Source organism: Phodopus roborovskii, unplaced genomic scaffold, assembly GCF_943737965.1.
Source record: "Phodopus roborovskii unplaced genomic scaffold, PHOROB, whole genome shotgun sequence".
Classification (NCBI taxonomy): domain Eukaryota; kingdom Metazoa; phylum Chordata; class Mammalia; order Rodentia; family Cricetidae; genus Phodopus; species Phodopus roborovskii.
The window spans coordinates 310,160-332,859 of record NW_026125281.1 but is presented as its reverse complement, the minus strand read 5'-3'; the positions used below and the strand labels follow the sequence as shown (position 1 = coordinate 332,859).

Genomic DNA, 22,700 nt, shown 5'->3' with positions numbered 1-22,700 from the left:
TGCTGTGGAATAGTTTGCTCATTTCTAGTTTTTGACCGTCACAAATGAAGCTACCATGAACATCTGCATGGACTTAAGTTTTTATTTGTCTTAGATAAACACCCAGGAGTGTGATTCCTGCTAATATTTATGTCCAATTTTTTACGGAACATTTTTTTTTTCCAGAGTGGTTGAGCCATTTTACAGTCTGATCAGAAGTGCCAGAGTGGGCCTGTTTCTCTGAGGTGTCTGCAGCATTGATTTTTATATCAGCTGTCTTGCTAGTATGATGTATATGATTGCATGAGGTTGGACATTATGTGTTTATTGGCCACCCCTGTAAGTCTTCACGAGGTGTCATCTTCATTTTCTGACTGGATAAAATGGTGTTTGCTGTTGAGTCTGAGTTCCTTAAGTATTCTGCACACTAGTCCTCTGTCCTGCGAGTGGTCTGTAGACATGTCTGCACAGGGGTAGCTTGAGGTTTTTGTTGTTGTTGTTACGGTTGTTTTGCTTTTGTCAATCTCTTCCCAGGGTCTTTCACAGAGTAAAAGTTGCTGTGGTCCAGTTCATCAACAGTTGCCTAATATTCTTTTTTAGTAAAACAATCCTGAGTGTGGTAACCCAGAACCAGAAAGACAAATATAGTTATGTACTCACACATAAGTGGATACCAAATATAAAGCAAAAGATACCCAGCCTACAATCTACAACCCCAGGGAAGCTAGAATTCTTTTTCAGAAACAGATGGAAGCAGATGCAGAAACCCACAACTAACCAAGGGGCCAAGCTCCTGGAGTACAATCGAAGTGAGGGAGGAGCGATAATATGAACAAAGGAGCCAAGACCATGATGGAGAAACCCACAGAATCAGCTGACCCGAGCTAGTGAGAGATCACTGACTCAGGTCTGACAGATGCGGAACCTGCATAAGACGGAACTAGACTCCCTTAATATAGGCGGCAACGGTGTGACTGGGACAATAGATGAGGCCACTGGCAGTGGGTCCGGATCTAATTCTAATGCACAAACTGACTTAGAGTCCATTCTATATAGAGAGATAATTTGCTCAGCCTAGACACAGGGGTGTGGGGGTGGAGAGAAAAAGAAAAGAAGAAAATATTTTTTAGTAAAGCTGCTTGCTGCCTCCATCTAAAGGGTGTCCCCTGCCCTGGCATGTCTGCCAAATGAGATGCAGACCTTGGGGAAGATCCTTCCTTTGCTGTCCCCGAACATTCACAGCGGACCTACAGGTGCTCACCGTGAACACCAAAGGGAGACAGAAGGCGGCTGTGGTATGACCCTGCGTACACTCGCCAGAAATGTCTCGCTTCCTCAGCTGATGGAAAGTCTGGCTCGGTTTTGCTTCTTTTTAGCTTTTAGGCTGCAGTCCACAGAGACGCCACACCGAGGACAAGAGAGCGAGCCAACTGTATCTTAGGAATATCGGAACACAGGGCAGCCATTTTCACAGTTGCGGGCCACTCTCCTGGGTCTTGTTCGCTAGGCAGCTACTTCTACCAAGAAGGAGGGGCATTAGTTCCAGACCACCGTAAATGCCTTGCATACTGAGACGGGGAAGCCCCAGGTCTGCCCAGTCGAGGGACATAACGCTTAACGTGGGAGATACATGCAGACTCATCAGTTAGAACACAGGATGTCACTCATCGCTTCCCACATGCCTGCCTGGAGTTCTCCCTTTGGGAATTCACAGCTAGGCTGCCATACTCAACCTCCCACGGCTCTAAGTGTGGTCATACCATCAGGTTTCAGACAGTGGATATGAGGGTTTTTATCCCCATAATCCTACCCCATCCACCACCCTTCCACTTTATTTTTCTTTCCACTGGATGAGTAGACTAGAGCACAGTGCCAGGCAAAGGGGCAGAGCCATATGGCCAACTGAGGAACTGGGTTCCTCTCCCGAGAGCACTGTTCTAGGCTTCAGGCAGTTAGTTTACTTTGGCAGTGCACGGGGCACGGAATTTACAAGTTAGTCCCCCCCCTCCACTTCCCTCATAGAAAGGCTTCGTAGAGCAGTGCCCGATTTCCTTTGGGGCACATCCCAGATTGCATCTGATACCATAAGCACCGCTTACTTTTGGAAGTCAAGGTATTGCCTGTGCCTTTCATGTTTGTTCGCACTCATTGATCTTCCTCCTTTGAAATATCATCCTACCCTTATTTGACTCGTAATGCTAGCCGTACAAAGAACTCAAGTCTCACACTGTCAGATTCCAAATAACTCATTGCTCTTAGAAACCGAATTCTTGTAGCCTTTTGATAGCTTAATTCCTACCCTTTCTGAATATTCATCCAACGATGCAGACTTTAGCGCTGGCAGTGATCACCCCCTTTCCCTCCTGAGCTTTGATGCGAGCAGATGCTGCTGGCAAAATATTTGCAATATGCTTACAACCCATTTCGATGTGCAGTCCCACGCAACTAAACACCGAGCATTTCTAAAGGACGCTGTTGTTCGATGCAATGCCACTTGCCTAAGTTAGAGTTTTGATTTGAAATTACACATCAGAATGTCTCGCGTTATATTTTTGCCCCTCCAAATTCTATGTCTATCTCGGATACCCTCTTCTAGCTATCTCGTTTCCTTAAACAATTAACCATCAAGAGTGCTGTTTGAAAAAGAATCTTTAGATAGAAAAAAAAAAAAAAAGTCTACTTTGGAAAGGGAATGTATCCGGTTGGGGAGGGGTGGCCTGTCAGTAGACATTAGGGGACCGCCAGTTGTCATGCATGCAGCTTAACCTAGATTAGAATACCACCACTGATGAAACATAAATCCTTCCACTTGGAGCCTCACATCTTCCTATAGTAGACAAGCAATCAGAGTATTCGGGTATCTTTTCTACTGCAACACTAGCTGTTTCTACAGACACCAGGGGAAGTTTTCACAAACGTATTTAGCAGACTTAACCCGCTGTCCTAAATTGCTTCTCACTTAGGGGTAGAGGTAGGTGAAAGAGAGCTTTGGGATGATGTCGTTCCAATACAGAGTGAGCACCTTTGTTTGATTATGTTGTAAGTATGCAGTAGAGGTGTGTAAGGAAACTGAAGTAGCAGCCTTCCTTTGACATGGCATTCAATCAGAAACTGCTTTCAACCGAGAGTCTAAAATTATCAAACCAAGTGCGACAGCTTGGCAACGTGCTTTCCTTCCCCTAATAATAAAATAATAATAATAATAGACATTTGACTGCTTTACTTCTTGAATTTACAGTCACTTTGCATTTGTGTGAATTAGAAAAGAATGAAAAATGAAAGAGAAGAGCTTCCAGGAAAAAAAAAAATTAAGTTGATTACAGTAAAATTTCTTCCCAATTTGCAACGATGTAATTGCCAGAAAGTTAGTTTGCACGCAGGGATTTACCCACATGGACAGTTTATCCTGATCCGAACACACTCCACCTGAAAGACCCACATTTAGCCACCACCTAACTCCAGAAGAGTAGCCAGCGCCTCACCATCAAGTAAACTGTTGCTTTCAGGTCTCAATAAATCAAGGAAATACTCAGCTCCCCAATTTCCTTACTGAGTCTAAGAATTAATGAGATTGTCTAAAACAGGTCGTTTTGAGCTGGGTAGATATTCTTGAATGTCGGTACTGTTCCCATCCATCCATCCCTTCCCTTAGCCCTTCAGCCAGCAAACACTGAGGGTCTCCTGAGATTGTCTAAAACAGGTCGTTTTGAGCTGGGTAGATATTCTTGAATGTAGGTACTGTTCCCATCCATCCATCCCTTCCCTTAGCCGTTCAGCCGGCAAACCCTGAGGGTCTCCTGCCCTCGGCGCTGAGCATTGGCAGTGAGTGCAGTACACAGGGTTCCTTTCTTGTCACTTATTGTTTATGATTTAATAAAGCCTGCCTGGAGATCAGAATGCAAAGCTAGCCACAGCCCTAGGAGTTGGGTAGTGGTGCCCCACACCTTTAATCCCACGACTCAGCAGACGGAGGCAGATGGATTTCCGTGAGTTCAAGGCCACCCAGGGCTATGCAGGAGTGAATCAGTCTAAAAGAGACACAGAGCTCACACCTTGAATCCCGGCACTAGAGAGGTCTATAAGGAAGAAGCCAAGGGTCTCAGGTGAGATTCAGTTTCCAGCCACGGTGAGACAGGATCTCCCAAGCCCTTAGTAGAGGTAAGAGCTACTGTCTTGGCTGCTTTGCTTCTTGGATCTCCGGGCAAGCTTTATTAAATCATAAATAATATATCACCACATTCTTCCAAAGGGAGACATAGCAAATAAGGAAGTAAGTGAATGGTTAAATACATGCTAACATTTTAGGGGGAAAAAATGTTGAAAATCAGGCAGTTTGAGGAGAAGAATACACAGCTGTGGTGTGCCTCCTTTGGACCCAGAGGGCAGGAGAGGGCGCTGGGGAGTAGAAAGAGGAAGAAAGGAAATGGACGTGCACTGAGGCCCAGGGAAAACTGCCTGAGAATCCATGAGGCAGGAGTCAAGCCAGGGGTTCCGAGGAGGAGAGGCTGCTGTACCAGAGCCCATGATGGTGCAATCCTGTATGACGAGACCAGAGCTGCAGGTGGAACACACTCCCGCTCTGGGCCGCAGCGAGGAATTGAGAGGAATTGAAAGAAATGAGGAGTCCCTAGAAGGTTCTAAGCGGGTAGTAGCCAGGCCTTGTTTACATTGTAGCAGAAGCTTGGGAAGTAGACGCCATGCAGGGAGTTCCCAGGAGGCCAGGAGATGGCAGTGCTCTGTGCGGACAATAGCAGAACAGGTGGCAAGAACCGCATTCTGGAGGGATTGCTGAGAAGAATCCACTGCTCTGGTTGGAGGGCAGGTGTAGAAAGTGAGGGAGATTCGGTGATGAGGCTGAACCCTGGGGGCTTTGTCTGAACAACTGGTTGGGTGTGGTGCCATTTCTAGGAGAGGCGCGGGATTGGGAAAGATCATGCCAGTTCGGGGCAGGATTGACATGCCACATATTAGAGAAATCCATCAGGCATGGGATGAGAACTCTGAGGCCAGGCTAATGATAGGAATGTGAGCTGTCTGTATTAGTAAAGGGCTTAAGCCACCAGCCTGAGCGAAATCATTGTAAAAGAGTGTTTGATGGAGATGATATGCCCAAGAACAGACATCCAAAATCAGGAAGACTGAAAGACCAATTCCCCGGGAGACTGAAGTGGTGAAGGAGAGGAAAAGAATAAAGAATGCAGGAAGTCCCAGAAGCCAAGCATCTTTAAGACGGAATAAGAAGTTACCAATTAACGTATTCACCTCTAAGTTCTGGTTAACTAAGTGAGTATCTGATCTCCGCTTACTTGGGCTCTCAGCCTACAGAGGGTCTCCAAATGAGCCACACTGCAAATCTCCACCCCATGCAAAGGCTCCACTGTTCAGGTCAGCCCTGCCTGCCCCAAGTCCACCTGCCCAGACAAGCCTGGTAGCCTTTGCTACCGGCTCTGCACCCTTTCAAGCCACACCCCAGTGACCACCACTGAGAAGGCCATAAATACAGGAAGGGAGTGAATCTCAGAGAGGACCCGTGGCTTCAGATGCCACACCAGACCACAGGGCTCTGTGTTTTTGCTCCGTTCCATGTTACCTTGTGAGCACTCAGTAGAGAGCCTCTTCCTGGTTTGAGAAGCCAGTTCCAGAGCCAGACTGTTTAGGTCCAAGTTCCAGATCTTCCTGGAACAAGCAACGTGACCATGTGATCATTTCATCTACGTCTCCGAAACCACGTCTTTACTGGGGTGGACGTCACGTTGTTGAGGTTATCGGTGAAGATTGCATGAACTTGGAAGTGAGAAGTCCTTAGCACTCATCAGGTGCTTCATCAACATCACAAACTATGTCATTTAGTAGTTGGTGTCGGTGGGCTTTTCTGTCCCGCTAGTCAGCTCTGTCCAGCCAGCCTGCTCCCAAATAGCCACACAGAGCCTTGTTATTAATTATAAATGCTCTGCCAATAGTTTAGACTTGTTACTAGCTTGCTCTTACAACTTAGAGTGATGCTGTCACATGGCTCAGGGCTTGTTACCTAATTTTCTACACATCTTGCTTCCCCTGTCCAGCTGCTGACTCCCCACATCTGCTGGCAGCTCTGCCCTTTATTCCCTTCCTGTCTGCAAGTCCGGCCTAACCTTTTCCTCCCTAGCTATTGGCCATTTAGCCCTTTATTAAACACAGTGTACAGAAAGATTGTTCCACAACAAGTTGAGGCTTTTACTCGCCCAAGATCGTGGCCCAAAAAAGAAGGGGAGCCAGCTGTTTGCTCAGCCACAAATCCCAGAGCCTAGCCCACTGTAGGACTTAGTGACCTGTGCCAACTGCATGACATTTATATTAATCTGTAAATGTGCAATGGGTTAGCCTGGAGCCTAGGGCACAGTGTGATGGGAGGTGGGCACTGGAAGGCTTAGGCAGCCTCCACCCTTTGCTGGTTGCAGTCCATCTGACGACTCTTGGGCTGGCTTTCTTCACCACTTATAGCTTCCCTTGGGAAGATATAGACACACTGGGTATATATAAATTCATAAAGGATACATTTATAAAAGGACATAATGCACATTGCCAGCATCTCTCCTTTCCCAGCTCTCCACTACAATGTATTCTTCACAGTTCCTTGTGCCACTCTGCCAGGATCTGTCTGAGGAGGGGAACAGTCATGAAACACACTGCTCGGAAGCCCTACCTTTCCTTTGAGCTCTTGGCCACGGCTGTCGCCGCCCCATAACTCGTATGTTTTGCATGTCTGGAAAACCGGCATCACATGGGTGATAGCAAAGTTCACTACCAATAGCACAAGGTCTGCCAGGATCCCCTTGAACCATAGCTACCATGGTGTGTTGACATCCTGTGGATGGCTGGACACAGAAGAGAAAATGAGAACTCGCTCTGGTGGTCCCGGGCAGTTGGTTGGTCAAACCCCCGGGGCTCTTTGCTCAAACAAAGAAGCAAAGAAAAAAAAATAGAGTTTTGGCTCTCTGTCTTTCATTCTCTGGTGGATGAAGTGGCTTGCAGATTCCCAAGATGGCCCTTTATGGAGCCAGGTGTGGTGGCACATACCTTTGATTCCGGTACTGAGGGAGGCAGAGACAGGTGGATCTTTGAGAGAGTTCGAGGCCAGCTTGGTCTACATAGTGAGTTCCAGGCCAGCCAGGGTAGGCTACATAGTGAGAGTCTCTCTCAAAACAACAACAACAACAACAAAAAAAAAAAAAAAAAAAAAAAAAAAGGTGGAGGGGGGACTTTGTGTTGAACAATCAAAATTAATCAGATCATTAATCTTTCACCTTTTATTAAGGGCATTTTGAGATGATAATTATGCCTAGAAAATTAATCAAATCAAGACAAAACAAGACTATTGTTGGGAAAATAGCATGAGTGGCAGTGTGGATCCCATCATCAGAACACATGGGAAATGTCCCTGGGTCGGTCAACGCTGCGCCAAGCTCGGTTCTGCATTGTTTGGGCCGCAGCTACTCGAGTCTCCCATTCTGATACACTAGCCACAAGAATATAGGTGGTGGTGGGGGTCTCTAAATGCTTACCTTTAAAGTCATTCCCCAAATTCTAGAGTCCAAATAACCTGTTTTGGGAGACTATTGAAAATCTGCATGGCTCTGATCACCTACCCCGGATTTTTGTCTTAGCAGGCAGACATACCTCTTTTTCAAGGGCAAGCCATCTTATAAAGTGCCAACTGTGTGGGAATTATCTGAACTAATAGGCTCGGGGAAGCATGAATGGAAAGCACCGGGCAGCTAGTGTGCTAACTGAAGGTCACTGTAACCCTTTTTAATACAAAGGTCACATCGGAAATGGAGAGGACAGAAGGGCCTACCTCAGTGTGATACTCAACAACACGTCTGTTGGTATCCCTTCCTTTACATAAAGAGACAGCATGCAATGCAGGTAAAAGAAGCTGCTGGGCACCTTTTATGTTCCCCAAGGAAACTTCTGGTTTGGTTTTTGTTTGTCTATTTCTATTTCAGTTATTTAGATGAGAAAGTAGGAGTCTTCCCTTGAGGGTTTTTGCTTTAAAAAACAAACAAACAAACAAAAAAAGACAAACAAAACTCAAAACTACCATTTCCTTCTGACAGGAAGTCTAATTTAATTAAGTGTGGGCTCTCTGAGCAGAATCCAACAGTTAGGTCTGACCCCCCACAAGAGCTCACCAGAAGCTTGCACTCTGGGGAGAAAAGGCAAAACTAAACAAACCCAAACTATGCTTACTTGAACACGAAGGCCTCATTCAGATGTATGATTACTATGGACTTGATCGGAGCAGCCTGTTTCTGGGAACTGGGATATGGATTGGTGGGGGAAATGTGGCAAAAGCAAAGGAAATAAAAGGGCCCATTGGGCGTCTTGTTCAAAGCCCCACAAACAGCGGCTGTTCGGAGGGGATGAGTTAAGATTCACATTTTTCTCGTAAAGACCATTGTGGTCTCTCAGAAAGTGACCTGTGTTGTCATTCCATGCTAATCCCTGGAGAAGGAAGCAGGAGGAATAAATAATTGCTAATTAACAAGAGTAGAGTTAAAAATTGCAAAAAGGACCGCAACGATGCATCTCCATTCCACTATTATGTGAGCGTGTGCTCACACACACACACACACATCCGGCAAGTAGGCATGGAAAGTATCTCATTGGCATCATGTTTCCGGCATTGCTATAACAACATCCAAAACAAAGGACACATGAATAGGTAGCGACATCTATTCTAGGATTGTGAGGCTTTACTCATAAAACAGTTGTAAAACCTTTTGGGATCAAAAATATTCCTATGTATCTATGCGGATGCTTTCCTTCCTCCAAAGGAAACACACACTCACATCAATCCATCTACTCACCCCTGCATATACATAGAACTCATGTACTTCCCCCACCCATATGCCCTGCTACACTCCCCTCACCCTCTTCCCATCCCTCACCACACACGCACGCACGCACGCACGCACGCACGTACATGTAGAGCAGAGAAGGCCAGAATAAAAATAGGGAACTTTTCTGCAGTTTCCTTTCTTACAAAGCTGCAGTAAAGAAAGCCCTTGGGTGTGTTTTTTCTTTCCTTCTGTTTTTTAACAGAAGAGGTTCGTTGACATAAGGGTTTGAGAGCGGAGCTGGTAGGCTGCGGTCACATCCATTAGAGGAGGCTGAGTGTGTTTGTTTTGATTTACTAGGAAAACATTTTCTGACCTTGGGAATGAAATCATTGAGTTGTCTATTTGTTTATGGTCAAAGACTTATGGAGGGCTCTGGTCCTTATGTTAGTGTATCTTTGAAATTCTGGAATCCACATTGAGTGGGAAGTTACCCAACTTGGGGTAGCATCACTCAGGATGTGCCTCATTAAGGACCCAGAGTCCTTCTTCCCACGACTCCCCAAGATTAGTTTACATGTATCACATAGCGAATCATTCATGCTGAGAGGGCGGGTTTCAGACAGTGGGAGGGAGAGCATCTTGTTATCTATTTACTCTCAGTAAATGAGACGATTTAGAGTTGGCCTCCTAATCAGGCTTGGAGATGAAGCCCAAATAAGGGTGGCCTTCTTCTCCCCCATTTCAGAGCACCCTTCAGTACTGCGTATCATGCTTCCAATGTATTTGGAATTTTTAAAAGCAGCTGCTTCCAATTGGTTAGCAATATTTTCAGTTGAAATTGTTCAAACATGAGGATTGGGTTGATTTTATCATCCTCTGAACAGATTTTGGGAGTGTTTAGATAGGTCTGTGGACTGTTCGGTTGCGGTGTTTGTTCATAAAGCCTCGTTATCACCCATCATTCTGTGAAGTGGCTGGTTGGACAGCAAGGCTCCTTTGGCTTGTTGAGCTCAGCATGAAGCCCAGGCTCGCTGAGAGAGGTGTGTCTTTTCAGGCATTGCTCATGTCTGACCATAGAGGCATTTGGCTGGAGAAACAGAAGCTCGCCTAGCTCCTTCCATGTGGGTGATGAATTGGCCAGGGCTGGGGGTGAGGTGGGGTGGGGTGGAACCTTGTGTGCTGACTGAGCACGGGGTCAAGACCATTGAGAGTTTGAGACCAACCAGCCCGGGAGCTGGATTGCAAGTTTCAGGCCACCTTGGGCTAAATGCGAAGGGCCTATCTCAAAAAAAAAAAAAAAAAAATGAATCAATAAGTGGAATAAAAATGAGGGTGATGACAGGAAAAGCCCTGCTCTGATTCCACAGTGATGGTAAGAAGAGGCGCCCCACCCCGACTCTACTGCCCTCGGGAGAGTGAGTGCCAGGGTGTCTGCACATTGCAGTCAACCTTTGCCCACTTAGCCTTGTAACCCTGGCCTCCTATGACTGCAGTGGTCTACATCCCACAGGTCCAGCAAAGCCCCAAGGCGGCTTTCTCCCTCTTGCAGGCATTCACAGGGAAGAAGCCAAAAGGTTGGTTGGTTGGTTGGTTGGTTGGTTGGTTGGTTGGTTGGTTGGGTTTTCTGAAGAATAAAGAAGGGGGCCACTGAGGAGAGCAATATGTGCCCCCTTCACAATGCTAAGACTTGGAAAACTGTGTTACCTCATTTGGGGTCCCTGGGTGATTCCAAGTGACAAAATAATAGCTGTAAGGTGTTTGGTATTAGCTGTGAATGGTGCAGAAGTGAATGGTGCAGCTTTGGAAAAGGAACCTAGGGACTGCCAGGGGACTGTGGGACACCCGCTGGGCAATACATTCCTTTTCTAGGAACTGGAACTAAGTATGAGTTCGGCTCAGGCAAGGGTTGTGAGAAGCAATGCCAGAATGAGCGCAGAGCAGGACGACGGCGAAGGATGCTGGGGTAATGGAGCTGTGGGAAGTAACGCCGAATGTGGACAGTTCACGGTTCAGACTAAAGAGTCACTTCCTGGCTGAGTGACCTGAAGCAGGGTACTGAATTCTTTGCGCCTCCGTTTGCTTATGGGTAAGACCAGATCAGTGGCTATGAGGTCATGCAGGTGAAAGGCCCATACCATGACTGCATCCTCATGATGCTCATCGAATGGTAGCTATTACTGTTTACACAGGCTAAGATAAATTGCTGCCTTTGCCCTTTGTAAATTAGAAAGAAATCCTCTCCTACTTAAAAGCTATTGTGCTCCGGTTTATCTTCGAGCTGTGGGCTGAATGAGCTCATTGATGAGATAAGGAAATGTTACTTGGAAGCCTCGAGCATACCTGTGGAGGGGAGTAGTCACGCAAGAGCTCTGAAAGACCAAGACCGTTCTTGGCACGGATGGAAAGCATACACTGCCGGTCCAGCCTGCAGGACATTCTTGATGTGATGACAGGGTTCAGAAGACACGGGGATAGCGTCATCTTCATGATTTTGCAAGTGTTAAAAAACTAAACCTTCTCTGTATCTCTGTTCTGATGAGAGAGGCAGATAGATGCCTTGGTCCTGGGCTCAGAGGAGCAGGTTGTATGGGTCCTGGGCCCAGACAATGCTGAGCCCATGTTAGGAGAGCAAACAGTGAAAACAGGCTATAGCCAGCCTGTAAATGATTCTTTACATTCGAGTGGGGTAGAACACATGGCTAGTGTGGTCAGGCCCGGGGCTTATACCCAATTAAAGTATAGAAACGTGTATTTGCATGGCATGCTGGTCCCATGAGTAAAGCAGGATGGAGAGACCGGGTACTCTCAGGACAGGATCACATTGGAAATCAAAATTTCCAGGCATGCAGTGAATGAATGATACATCACTCATTTGGAGGAAACGATAAAAAAAAATATTAGCATTCTTGACAAGAATGTACCCGATTAACAGATCTGAGTGAGGTAGCTGATCATTTGCTCAAAATTCTTTCACCTACAAAGATCTGCACATCTGTCAGATCGCTCCGTGAAGTTGGAATGTTTTAAAATCGGTGTGGCTTGCTTGATCTTCGGAGTGAAGCAATGCATGGGGCTGCCTCTCCATGCCCCTTAGGCATGCAGGGGACATAAAGTAGCTCAGATTAACGGGTCACACACCCACAGGATTATGGTCAACATAGCCACTTAGCACATCAGGACTACATGGGGTCTCCAAGTTCTCCTCGGCCAATCAAAGTGACAGTCAGATTCCTTTTTAGATTCCCCCCCCCCCCACCCAGGGACAGGAGGAGAACTGTCCAAGTCTGGGTCTCTAAAGTTTAAGTTTTGAAAGCAGCCACAGCCACATGTCACTAACTTCAAGTGCAATGAAGGAGGAACATGATAGCCAGGGAGTGGGGGGGGGGTAGGGGGGGGTGATGTACAACTTTTATTCCAGCACTCAAGAGGCAGAGGCATCCCTGAGTTTGAAGTCAGCCTGGTCTACAGAGTGAGTTCCAGGACAGCTGCACAGAAAAGCAAGTAAGCAAGCAAAAACAAACGGTAAATGATGAAGATAAACCACTCTAGATAAGGTGGGACCTTGAAGACACAACACCTTGTGTTCATCTGACCCAGAGTAGCTCTGTGGGGGATGCAGAAGAGCCTGAAGATTCTCCTGTTGCTGCTGAGGGCACAACTTCTCCTGGGACAGATGGGAAGCACACACTAAGCTCTCCAAAAATTAACATACTCTAGCTGGGTGGGCACTTGGGAGGTTGTTAATAGGAAGATTGGAAAGTTCAAAAGAGGCTTCGAGCACCTCACAAGTTGGAGGACCAGCCTGAGATAGCTAGGATCCCATTTCAAACAAACAAACAAACAAAAACAAACACACAATAGTCTAAGAAGTTATAATACTGAAACAATTGAAAGCATACAGAAGTAATAGGAGCAGCTGAAACCATATCTATACAAACAACAAACACTCAGCAGGTTGAATTTATGTATTTACACATATGTTTATATACAGATCTAGGTAACAATAATAGTCAATTTGAGAGCTTGGGCACAGAGGAATCGGAGGTAGGGAACTTGGGAGGGACTTGAAAGGGGAAAGTGATGTAATTATATTTTCATTCAAAATGTGTTAATTTTTTTTAAAGAAAGTAATGGGAACTGGCCTATATGGGAAAACGTATAGACTTGAGGCTCCTGGAACACTTGTGCTGGAATAGAAAACTGCCCATGTCGGTTGCATATTGAAATTTTGTCTTACAAAAAAAGGAAGTTTACAATGTTTAAGTTCTACACTAAAACCTTCACAGACCTTTATAGCAATTTTACTCATAATCTCTCCAAACTAAAAACAGTCAAGATGACTCTCCAACGGGCTGGGTGAAGTAAACTGTGGCATATACACACAGAGGGATACCGTCCAATGCAAAGAGTAGTGAACACTGAGAAGGCATAGGTCAGCCCAACACGGTTGCAGAGTAGAGCATTTCAACCTCTCGCCATTTTGGAAAAGATGAAGGTACTGAGGCGGAGGGAAGGATCGGTAGCCGTCAGGGGTTGGGAAGGAGGCCGGAATAAATGGGCAAGGCTCAGGGTCTTTAGAACAGTGTAACTTCTCAGTGTAAGTCTGCAACGGTGAATACATGCCATTATGCATTTGTAAAAACCAGGCACGGTGGTACATCCTCACCTGCAATGCCAGCGTTGCTGGTTACAGGCACGGAAATTAGAAGTTCAAGGTCATCTTTGGCTACATATGGAGTTTGAGACTATCCTGGTCTAAAGGAAGGAAGGAAGGGAGGAAGGAAGGAAGAAAGAAAGAAAGAAAGAAAGAAAGAAAGAAAGAAGGAAAGAAGGAAAGAAAGGAAGAAAGCTAGTATGGATTTTCCTGATCAGAACTTTTGCTGAAACATTGATATTTGCTGATCAGCAGACACCCCTTGGGCACGCAAGACTTTCACAGATGTCAGGGACGGAGGGAGGAGTGTAGAGACTGGGTAGATTACCTGCTCAGTTCCTGTGAACCTAAAACTGTTCCTCCCTCTTCAAAAAAAAAAAAAAAAAAAAAAAAAAAAAAAAAAACCAGTCCGTTAAGTTAAACTTAACCCATCCCCAAAAAACTTCTACGTAAAGACATTTCAAATGACGAACAAGCCATGCCAGCTCCTGGGGAAATGGTATGAGCGAGCTCCCTTTTCAAAGGCAGCTGAGAAAACCCAGATGCCCCAAGTGGGAAGCAGCCGGCCTCACCAAGGCTCAGACACCCTGGACTGCTGACACCTCCCTCAGACTCAACAAAACCCTTCTAATGGGGCTTAGAAGGCAGGGTGGGGGAGGGGAGGAGGAGGGACCAAATTCTTACTCAGAGAATTAACAATTTGGAACAAGCACAAGAGCGTCAACGAGTTATGTAGATCTTATCAGCGTTGCATTTTTTTGGTGCCTCCCAGCTATCCAGCCAGGCTCCACCAGCCTGTCAGCACCCACAGCATCCCACGCCTGCAGGGCCTATCAACACCTCTGGTGGCTCTGCCAGGCCTGTCCTGCTTCCCCGGAGCCCACAGGAGCTGGGAATCTGTCTGTCCTCTTCCTCTGGGCACCCTGCACTCTGAGCATGAATGCCTGCTCCCCACCCTGTGGCCTGGTTACTGCTCCACATCCACTAACACTGGAAAAAGATCTGAAGGTAGAAACTCCAATGCCCTTGTGTTTCAAGGAAGAGACTGTACACGGTTTCAGCCCTTCGAGGAGAAATTAGGCAGAGCCGTCATGGTTGAAGCGGTTTTAAGTGTCTATATTTGCAGGTGGAACTCCTCAATCTTGCAAAGTTGTGAACTAGGAGAAGGGAGAGCATGCCATTGAGCTGTTTTCCCTGTCCTCTGACAATGATCAGAGCCCTTGCAGCTCTGGGTACTGGTGCACAGGTCTGCATATGGACGGGCACATATATACATACATACATACATGTGCATCCAGTGTACTTATGCGCCACAATTATGCAAACCTTAAGTGTAATTTTGCTTCAGAGCATGTAAAAACACTGACAGAAATGATGGTCTTTGTATCTTGGCTTTGGTCCACAGTCACCTGTTTGCTCATTTTGTGACAGTTGATGAATGGCTCTGTGTGTTTTCATTTGTAGGCAGCTTTAAGCGCCCTGAAACAGTTTTCTGAACAAGGACTGGAATCAATCGATGGGACAGTGGATGTGGAGAAAGGTTCTCTTGAAAAGTGAGTAAACCCTTGGTCGCTATTTTTACTCTTGTATAAACGCAAAAGATGAGCCGTGATTATTGCATGTTTTTTTTTTTTTTTTAAAAAGAAAAAAAAACTCCAAACAGCGATGGCTAAATCTCACAAAGTTCTTTATACCTCAATTACCATATGTGTAGTCATAATCAACTCTTCTAAAATGTCTGTGGGCATTCTAACCTGTGAGTTGGCTGTGGTCTCTGCCTTTCAATGCCATAGAGGGGAACCCTGACAATCTTGTTGACTGCAGACATCTGCATAACCGACAGAGGGTTGTTTTCACTGCATGCCATTAAGCATTCTCTCACCAACTCTGTTCTTGAGCCAAAAAAAAGAAAAAGAAGAGAAAAGAAAAAAACTGAACTCACATTAAGTACAACAGAAAACAAAATGGGTCTGAAAACAGCCCTCCCCTCTTTTTCTGCATCTGTTTTTTTTATTTTGTTGTGTGGGACATTAGCATACCCCCTCCCAGAAGGAGGGTTGCCAGGGACTACAGCAAACACACAGGTATAATCAGTATTCCAGAAAGCCAACTAGCAGCTTTTTATGAGATCTGAGCATAAGGTGCTATGCAGGTGACTGAGTTTGGAGTTTCTCTGGAGACCCAATTTATACTAGCAAAAGAAAAAGTCAATTATATTTACATAACAGAACCCAAACACTTTCAAAGCCATAAAAAGAGCTGGTGTGATCTCAGAACTCACACAGAAAGAAAGCATCTGAAGTAAAACACAGAATTTGCTAAGTGGAAAGTAGATAAGCTGGTCCTACAGTTAAACGAACATACAAAACAGCACAAAAACAAAACAAAACAAAACAAAAGAACAGCATTTGGTCATTTATCTTAAAAGGTAAGAAGAGCGTGAGAAGAAAACATTTGGTAAACAGACGTGGCATTTTAGGTTGTCTATAGATTGGCAACCATTTATAAGCTAATTTAATCAAAACCATTTCCACATGGTCTCATCAGCAGACTATCCGAGCATAAATATTGTTGTTTCACTTTAAAATGTCACTTTTGTGGTGACCTTTGAATCCTGTGTGCCATCTGCTAATAAACATGTCTGAAGATGCTCAGCTCCAGACCTCAGCGCTTGTTAACGTATTAATCTTTCAGACAAGCCAAGCACCTACGAGAGAAAGCCGACAATAACCAGGCGAGCCCGGGCTCCATCACTCAGGACTGCAAGAAATCAAAGTCGGCCATCTAGCAGCTCCCAGAACCCACGGCTGCCACTGCGTCCTTATAAACCTGTCAGCACGCATGAGGGTGTCTGTGTTCAAGGAAATGAATGACTAATACCATTGTCTGAGTCTTATGTGAAGACAACACTATTCTAACACAAGAGATAATGTACATGGTACTGTTTATCCAACCGAGGGAAAATAAAACTCTGAGCATTTCCCTTGGAACTTGAGATCAGATCATAACTCATTTGCCCAGAGGCAGCAGAAATCTGATCCCATTACCGGAGCCTAAAAAGTAACAATTAATGAAGGGTGTTAGAAACAAAGCTAAAGTTTTAAAATGATTCCTAGCGAAGCTGGGTTTGGCTCTGTCCTTAAGATTGTTTTGTCGTGGCAATTGTGTCGTTATACTCTCTTGTTTGAAATAATGCTTGACAATTCAGAAATTAACCAATGATGTGCTGTGGAATGTGATGGTTGTCTTCATATAGTCGAACGGTTTCTCTTTTTATGCAAATATTTGTAATCTTCATCTTGCACACACACACACACACACACACACAAATTACTTTAAGGTGCATAGGCACAAAGGTGTATGCAAATAACTGTTTTAAACCAGGTCAGAGATAATTGATTTAAAATAAAAATTAATACTAGGAGCAAGTAGTTTCCACGTATTTCAGGACTTTTAAAAAGACAAGACAAAACAAAACCGAGCCATCGAGGGGGGCGTCTGGCCTCTGAACATCTACTCTGTTGTGGAACTTGTGTCCACCCCCATCCGTGTGTTGTAATCACTCGCTGTTTGCATCGAGCATCTTTAGTAACTGCCTCAGGACTCGGGACAGTGAGTAGGATGAAAATAAAAACTGTACATGGTGGGAAGGGGGAGCCTGTTGGAGAAGTGTCTAGCTAACCACGCTGTGGACCAGCATGTTGGAATCCATCGTGGGGCAGATGCAGTAAAGATTTGATCAGTTTCCGTATGAATTGTTATTCTTTCGTCCCTTTCTTCCCGCCCGCCTTTTAAAGGTCAGTGCTGTGAAACCTGTGGGGAAAGGAAAGTCCACCACCCAGCCTCACCGTCCTGCCCAGCTGTGGAATTAAATGCGGCTGTATCTGTGAAGCTGCAGGCAGCCTCCTGGGTGACTGGGGCCTGACTAGGGCCTGGTCTAGCCAGCCGCTGTCATCTCATTGTTCAGGATTTCTCCTTATTGATTTGCAAACATTGTGCAATGAGAAAGCACGGTATGGTTTAACTGCCTGGCCCAACCTGACAATAGGGATAGAATTATGTAAGATTTCACAAGCAAAACCACTACACATCGTGATCTGGCTGACTCACACACGACTGGGGGATAAACAAAGAGCACCATAAGGAAAGAACTCCAGTGTTGTTAATGATTCCCATGTGGGGAAGTCCGCCGGCACTGGGAGGGCTGGGCGCCCTTGGAGGAAATAGGCTTGGTTACATAAGGCTGGGTCCCAGCGAAAAGAACAACATGCTTGTGAAGTTGGGGTTCTCAAAGGCGTCTGTGTGGCCTCAGTCCTGCTGCCTAGCCAGGGGCATGGGGACCCCCTAACTCATCCCCTCGGCAGGAGGTAGGCCCTTGCTTTTGCTAGGATTTGGTCCCTGAGGCTCCAGCACCTGGATGAGGTGAAGGTGACTTCCTGCAGGGCCACCGAAGAGCCATGGTTCTCCCAGCACAGTAAACACCACAACCTTCTACAGAAACAGTGATCTGGGCAGGTCTGTGGGAAGGTGGTGAGCTCAAGGATCACAACCCGCCTCAATTCTCACGACCCAGGTATCTGAAGCATTTGACCAGAGCTGTCTAACAGGAGAGTCACCTCCCTGAGCTGAGTCATTTCCAAAGCCACAGAGCAGCGGTGGCAGCCAGAGACTATGCATTTGTATACATTTTAATTCCTCATCTAAAATCCCGAGCCCTCTGCCCTCTAGAACCACCAGGAAGATGATGGAGTATGTTCCTGGAATAGTGTCACTTCCTGCAAAATCTTTGGATTTTTCTTTCTTCTCTTTCTCTCTCTCTCCCTCTCTCTCTTGCTGTAGAATTCCCAATGTAAATGATGGCTGGCCTTCATCCCTGGCAAGGCCCTCGGCAGTGCTCAGCTCCACAGAGCAACCCCATATATCATTAGAGGGGAAACCATTAAGTAGATTTATTGAAAGAATGTTTCTTCGGCACAAGGAGATCTTTTTGATGAAAAATGGAACTCATTATTCTTTAAAGGACACAGATTGACTTATCTCCTTTATCAATTACAGTGTCTGCTTTCAGCTTGTCTCAATCAGCACAGAGCTTTGCAGTTACTTCCTAGGGCTGAGGCCAGTGTGCCGCATGGAAAAGGTTTGTTTTCACGTTTTAATTGGAAATATAATATTGCACTCTGGAACTACGACTATCTTTTCCACTACTGCTTGCCAGTGGTGAGACCCCACCCATGAGGCCGCGACAGGCATTCCTCCCCTTTCCCTGGGGTGACCACCCTAAGAAGCCGCCCGGCACTCTTTCTGTCCCGTACACACTATGATTTATGATTCCCTCTCCTTGTACTCCCCAAGTTTCAACCAATTTTGTACACCATAGAGTGAAAGCGGATGGCTGAAATTTTTAACCTTGGGGCGGAATGGCTCATTCAATAAAATGTCTGCTGCCCAAGTGTGAAGACCTAAGTTCTGATCCCCAGCACCCATGGAAAAGATGGGTAGAGCGGCATGCTTCTATAAGCCCTTCCCTACCCCCTCCCCTCCTCTCCTTCCCCCACCCCCTCTGGGGAGGCAGAGACAGCAGATGAATAAAGCTCTCAGCAGGACAGACTAGCTAAATTGCCGAGCTCTCAGATTCAGTGAGACTTTGTCCCAAAAAAATCAAGTGGAGAGAGATTGAAGATAACACAGCAACCTCTGTCTGGCCTCCATGTGCAAATGCTCACATGAACACATACATACACACACACACACACACACATACACACACACATACACATACATACACACATACATACAAACACATATGCACACATACATATACATACAGATACACATACATACACACATACACAATACAGACATATACACAAATACACACACATACAGACAGACATACACACATACACATAAACATACACACGTACACAAACACATACACACAATACAGATGTATACACAAATACATACACACACATACAGATACACACACATGTATACACATTCATACATACACACATGCTCACACACACACATTATTCAGAGACTCTCAGGACGCCTTGTTGACTTTGGACATGGGTCCAAACCCACATACTGGTGTTTAAATCCTGCTGGATATGAGTGAGGACATTACCTGCCCAGAGCTTGTTCTGTGCGTTTCTGTCTCCAGGTTGGTCCTGAGCTCATGATCCTCCTCCTTGAGCCTTGGGCATGCTGGGGTTATAGGCTTGTGCCACCGCACCTCGACTTCTAAACGTACATCTTATCTCACCGTAATGCCCTCCCTTGCCACGTGCACATTTACTAGAGGGAAAGCTCTTTAACCTTGTCAACATTCAAAGACCAGTGTCTTCTGCGTGGAACAGTGTTTAAGCCAATAGTAAGCACTCAATAAACCCTGACTGGATGAATGTGACAGGAAACTCTCTTCCGATGGCCTGGATAGAGAAGTGTGGCCTACTTGGTTACAGCCTCTTGCCTAAGAGGACAAACTTCTAGTTGTCTTAACATGTAGCCTTGTCGTTTAACATGGTCCATTTCATCTTTTCAACTAAAACCCAGGCATAAGAGTGTGCAGGAGAGCTAGGTGGTAGTGGCGCACACCTTAAATCACAGGGTTTGGGAGGCAGAGACAGGCGGGTCTCTGAGTTCGAGACCAGCCTGGTTTACAGAGTGAGAAACCCTACACAGAGAAACCCTGTCTTGAAAAACAAACAAACAAGCAAAAAGTATGCAGGATGATGTAGACTTGTTAGGAATATTACATGGGGCCTGCGTGGACAGCCCAAGAGGTCAAGACACTTGCCACCAAGTTTGGTGACCCGAGTCCCATCCTCAGAACCCACACAGTAAAAGGAGAACATTGACCCTGAAAGTTGTGCTCTGGCCTCTACTCATCACTGTGACAGATGTGTACATATGCACACACCACAAATAAATACATTAGAAAAATTAAGTGAGCCGGGCAGTGGTGGCGCATGCCTTTAATCCCAGCACTCCGGAGATAGAGGCAGGCGGGTCTCTGTGAGTTCGAGACCATCCTGGTTTACAAGAGCTCGTTCCAGGACAGCCCCCCCCCAAAGCCACAGAGAAACCCTGTCTCAAAAAAAAAAAAAAAACAAAAATAAACAAATAAATAAATAAACGAAACCTAGTATTTTAGCCCATTAATGGATATTAGAAGAACAATAGCGTATTCACCAACTCTGGGGATCTGGTTTCAGACATTGAAGGAGCCTCCTGGACCTTGTCTTTGAATGCAGAAATTGATGACCCCTGAGAAAACTGTAGCTCTAAACTTATCTTCCACAGTGACTCCAATATTGTTTCTAATTTTCATCAAACACTTGGAAGGAAAAATACATCTCTTATGGCAGGGTTCTTCCCATAGGTCGGACTTAGGAAAGGTGAGTAAAACTCGCAATGGGAGAGTTGGTACAAAGCCAGGAGGAAGTTTCATTGACCCTAAGGGCAGAGATCCAGATGCCTACTGGAGCCAGGAAGTGGAAGGTGAGGTGGAAACTAGGAAGCTCTGCATCGTTTTCAATCCCCCTTCTCTGTCCCTAAACCAGCTCCTTCCCCCTGGCACACACTGGGGAACACGGCCAGCAACAGAATACACGTGCACACACACCGGAAGAAACACCAGACTCTCTCTTTTGACTTCATCCCAGAGTCTTAGCAAGCACTATCCCAGCTGCCCAACTCGGACCAGAAGCTTCCCCTTGGTTTATACTGTGTGAGCATGACTGGCCACCCCGCTAGGTAGTTCTCAGAAGACAGAACCACTGTTTAGGGACACAGCCCAATACATAGCTGCCTCCCACATTTTCCAGGGAGGTGAGGCTCATTATAAACATTTGCTAGTCCTTACTCTCACGGTAGTTGACAGTGAGGCTTAGATAACTGAATAACGTTCCCCCAGATGTCACAGGCAGCTTTCAAGTTTGTAAAGGTTATAGTGTCCTTTCAGTCTTTAGCTTCAAGGGTCTCCTGAACCACAAAAGTATCCGGAATGAGTCATAAAACTTCCTCGAGCAAAAAAGAAAACATTCCCAGTGATCTTAAGTTAAAGCCTCCTTTCCTTCAGCTAGAACATTAATGAGGGAATGGTGTATGGCAGCGTGGCCATCTATATTGGTTTCTACACCCCAGAAAATGCAAGGCAACTCCCCCTGCCTTTGTTTTCCCGAGTGTTTTTGAAGAAAAGATTGAATGGGCAGCTGAAGTGGGGAGACACGGAGGCAATCTTGGTTTTATTTTCTTGCAAACTTTGCTCAGAGGTGTCCAAAGAAGGGAAGAGACTTGGTTGCTTGGGTGAGTAGGGGACAGACAATAGAAAGAATCAGAAATGTAGACTACAAGCTCAAGTGCCTGCCTCAGAGAAGAAGGAGGAAATGTGATGTTCTGGAGGAGAACGAACAAATCCAAATTCGTCTTCTCATCAGGCCCGGGAACGGACGGGGGAAAAAAATTCTCCTCTCCTCCAATGCACGGAGTCATTGGCAGAGTGACCCTGAGCCACTGAGCCTGCCTCTTTCTCCGGGTACAGAGCAAGGAATAAGGTCTGCCCTCATCATCTCTATGTGATTTATAAGCATCCAAGTTTGGCAAAGTCCCAGACTGGATGTGACCTTCAAAGAGAACCTTGTCTCTGAATTTCTGAGAGTAGGAAAATCAGAGGCCAGTCACTGGGAGAGTCGACCCTTATAACGCACAGCAGCCCTTTATGGTCGGCTCCTTTATAACTACCGCCTGTCATGGACTGTGGGCCAGAACCTGGAAGTCTGGTGAATATAACTTTCCCTCTATTATATTTCCAGCTTTCACTAAATCCTATTTGTCGACCAACAAATATAGATAAAGGCTCCAACCTTGAATTAGTCCCAGCGGCAGCCCAAATTTAAGTCTAAAGTCCCTACCCCAAACGTTTCCAACTGGGAAGGTAAAACAGAGTCAAGATAAAGGAAGAAAATTCAAGAGGCTAGGAACAGACACACTTCTGCTCCTACTGTGTTTACAGAAGCAGTGGGGGGGGGGGGGCTCAGGCCAACGACCCCAAATTTAGTACCGAAAAGCCATTCTAAGGCAGTGTCCAACCGAAAGCAAGATGACGCGGGAACCCATTTTGCATGTTTTGCCCCTGGGTGTAAAGCCTTGTGAACACGAAGGTTTTCTCAGTATCAACCCTCCGTTTCTACCACCTGTTCTCACATACACATAATGAAAAAAGTAAAATAAAAGGCTTG

At 45.7% G+C, this 22,700-nt stretch overlaps 1 protein-coding gene across 7 annotated transcripts in view; it reads left to right on the top strand.

Moving 5' to 3' along the window:
- Positions 1-16,445, top strand: part of Stau2 (staufen double-stranded RNA binding protein 2) — a 204,075-nt gene extending 187,630 nt beyond the window's left edge. For all 7 annotated transcript variants that reach the window (XM_051196430.1, XM_051196420.1, XM_051196439.1 and 4 more), the window contains 2 exons: positions 14,920-15,008; positions 16,150-16,445. In XM_051196430.1, coding sequence (XP_051052387.1) covers positions 14,920-15,008; positions 16,150-16,243 — 183 coding nt within the window. In that variant the 3' untranslated portion in view covers positions 16,244-16,445. The remainder of the gene's footprint in view (positions 1-14,919; positions 15,009-16,149) is intronic.
- Positions 16,446-22,700: the final 6,255 nt, after the last annotated feature.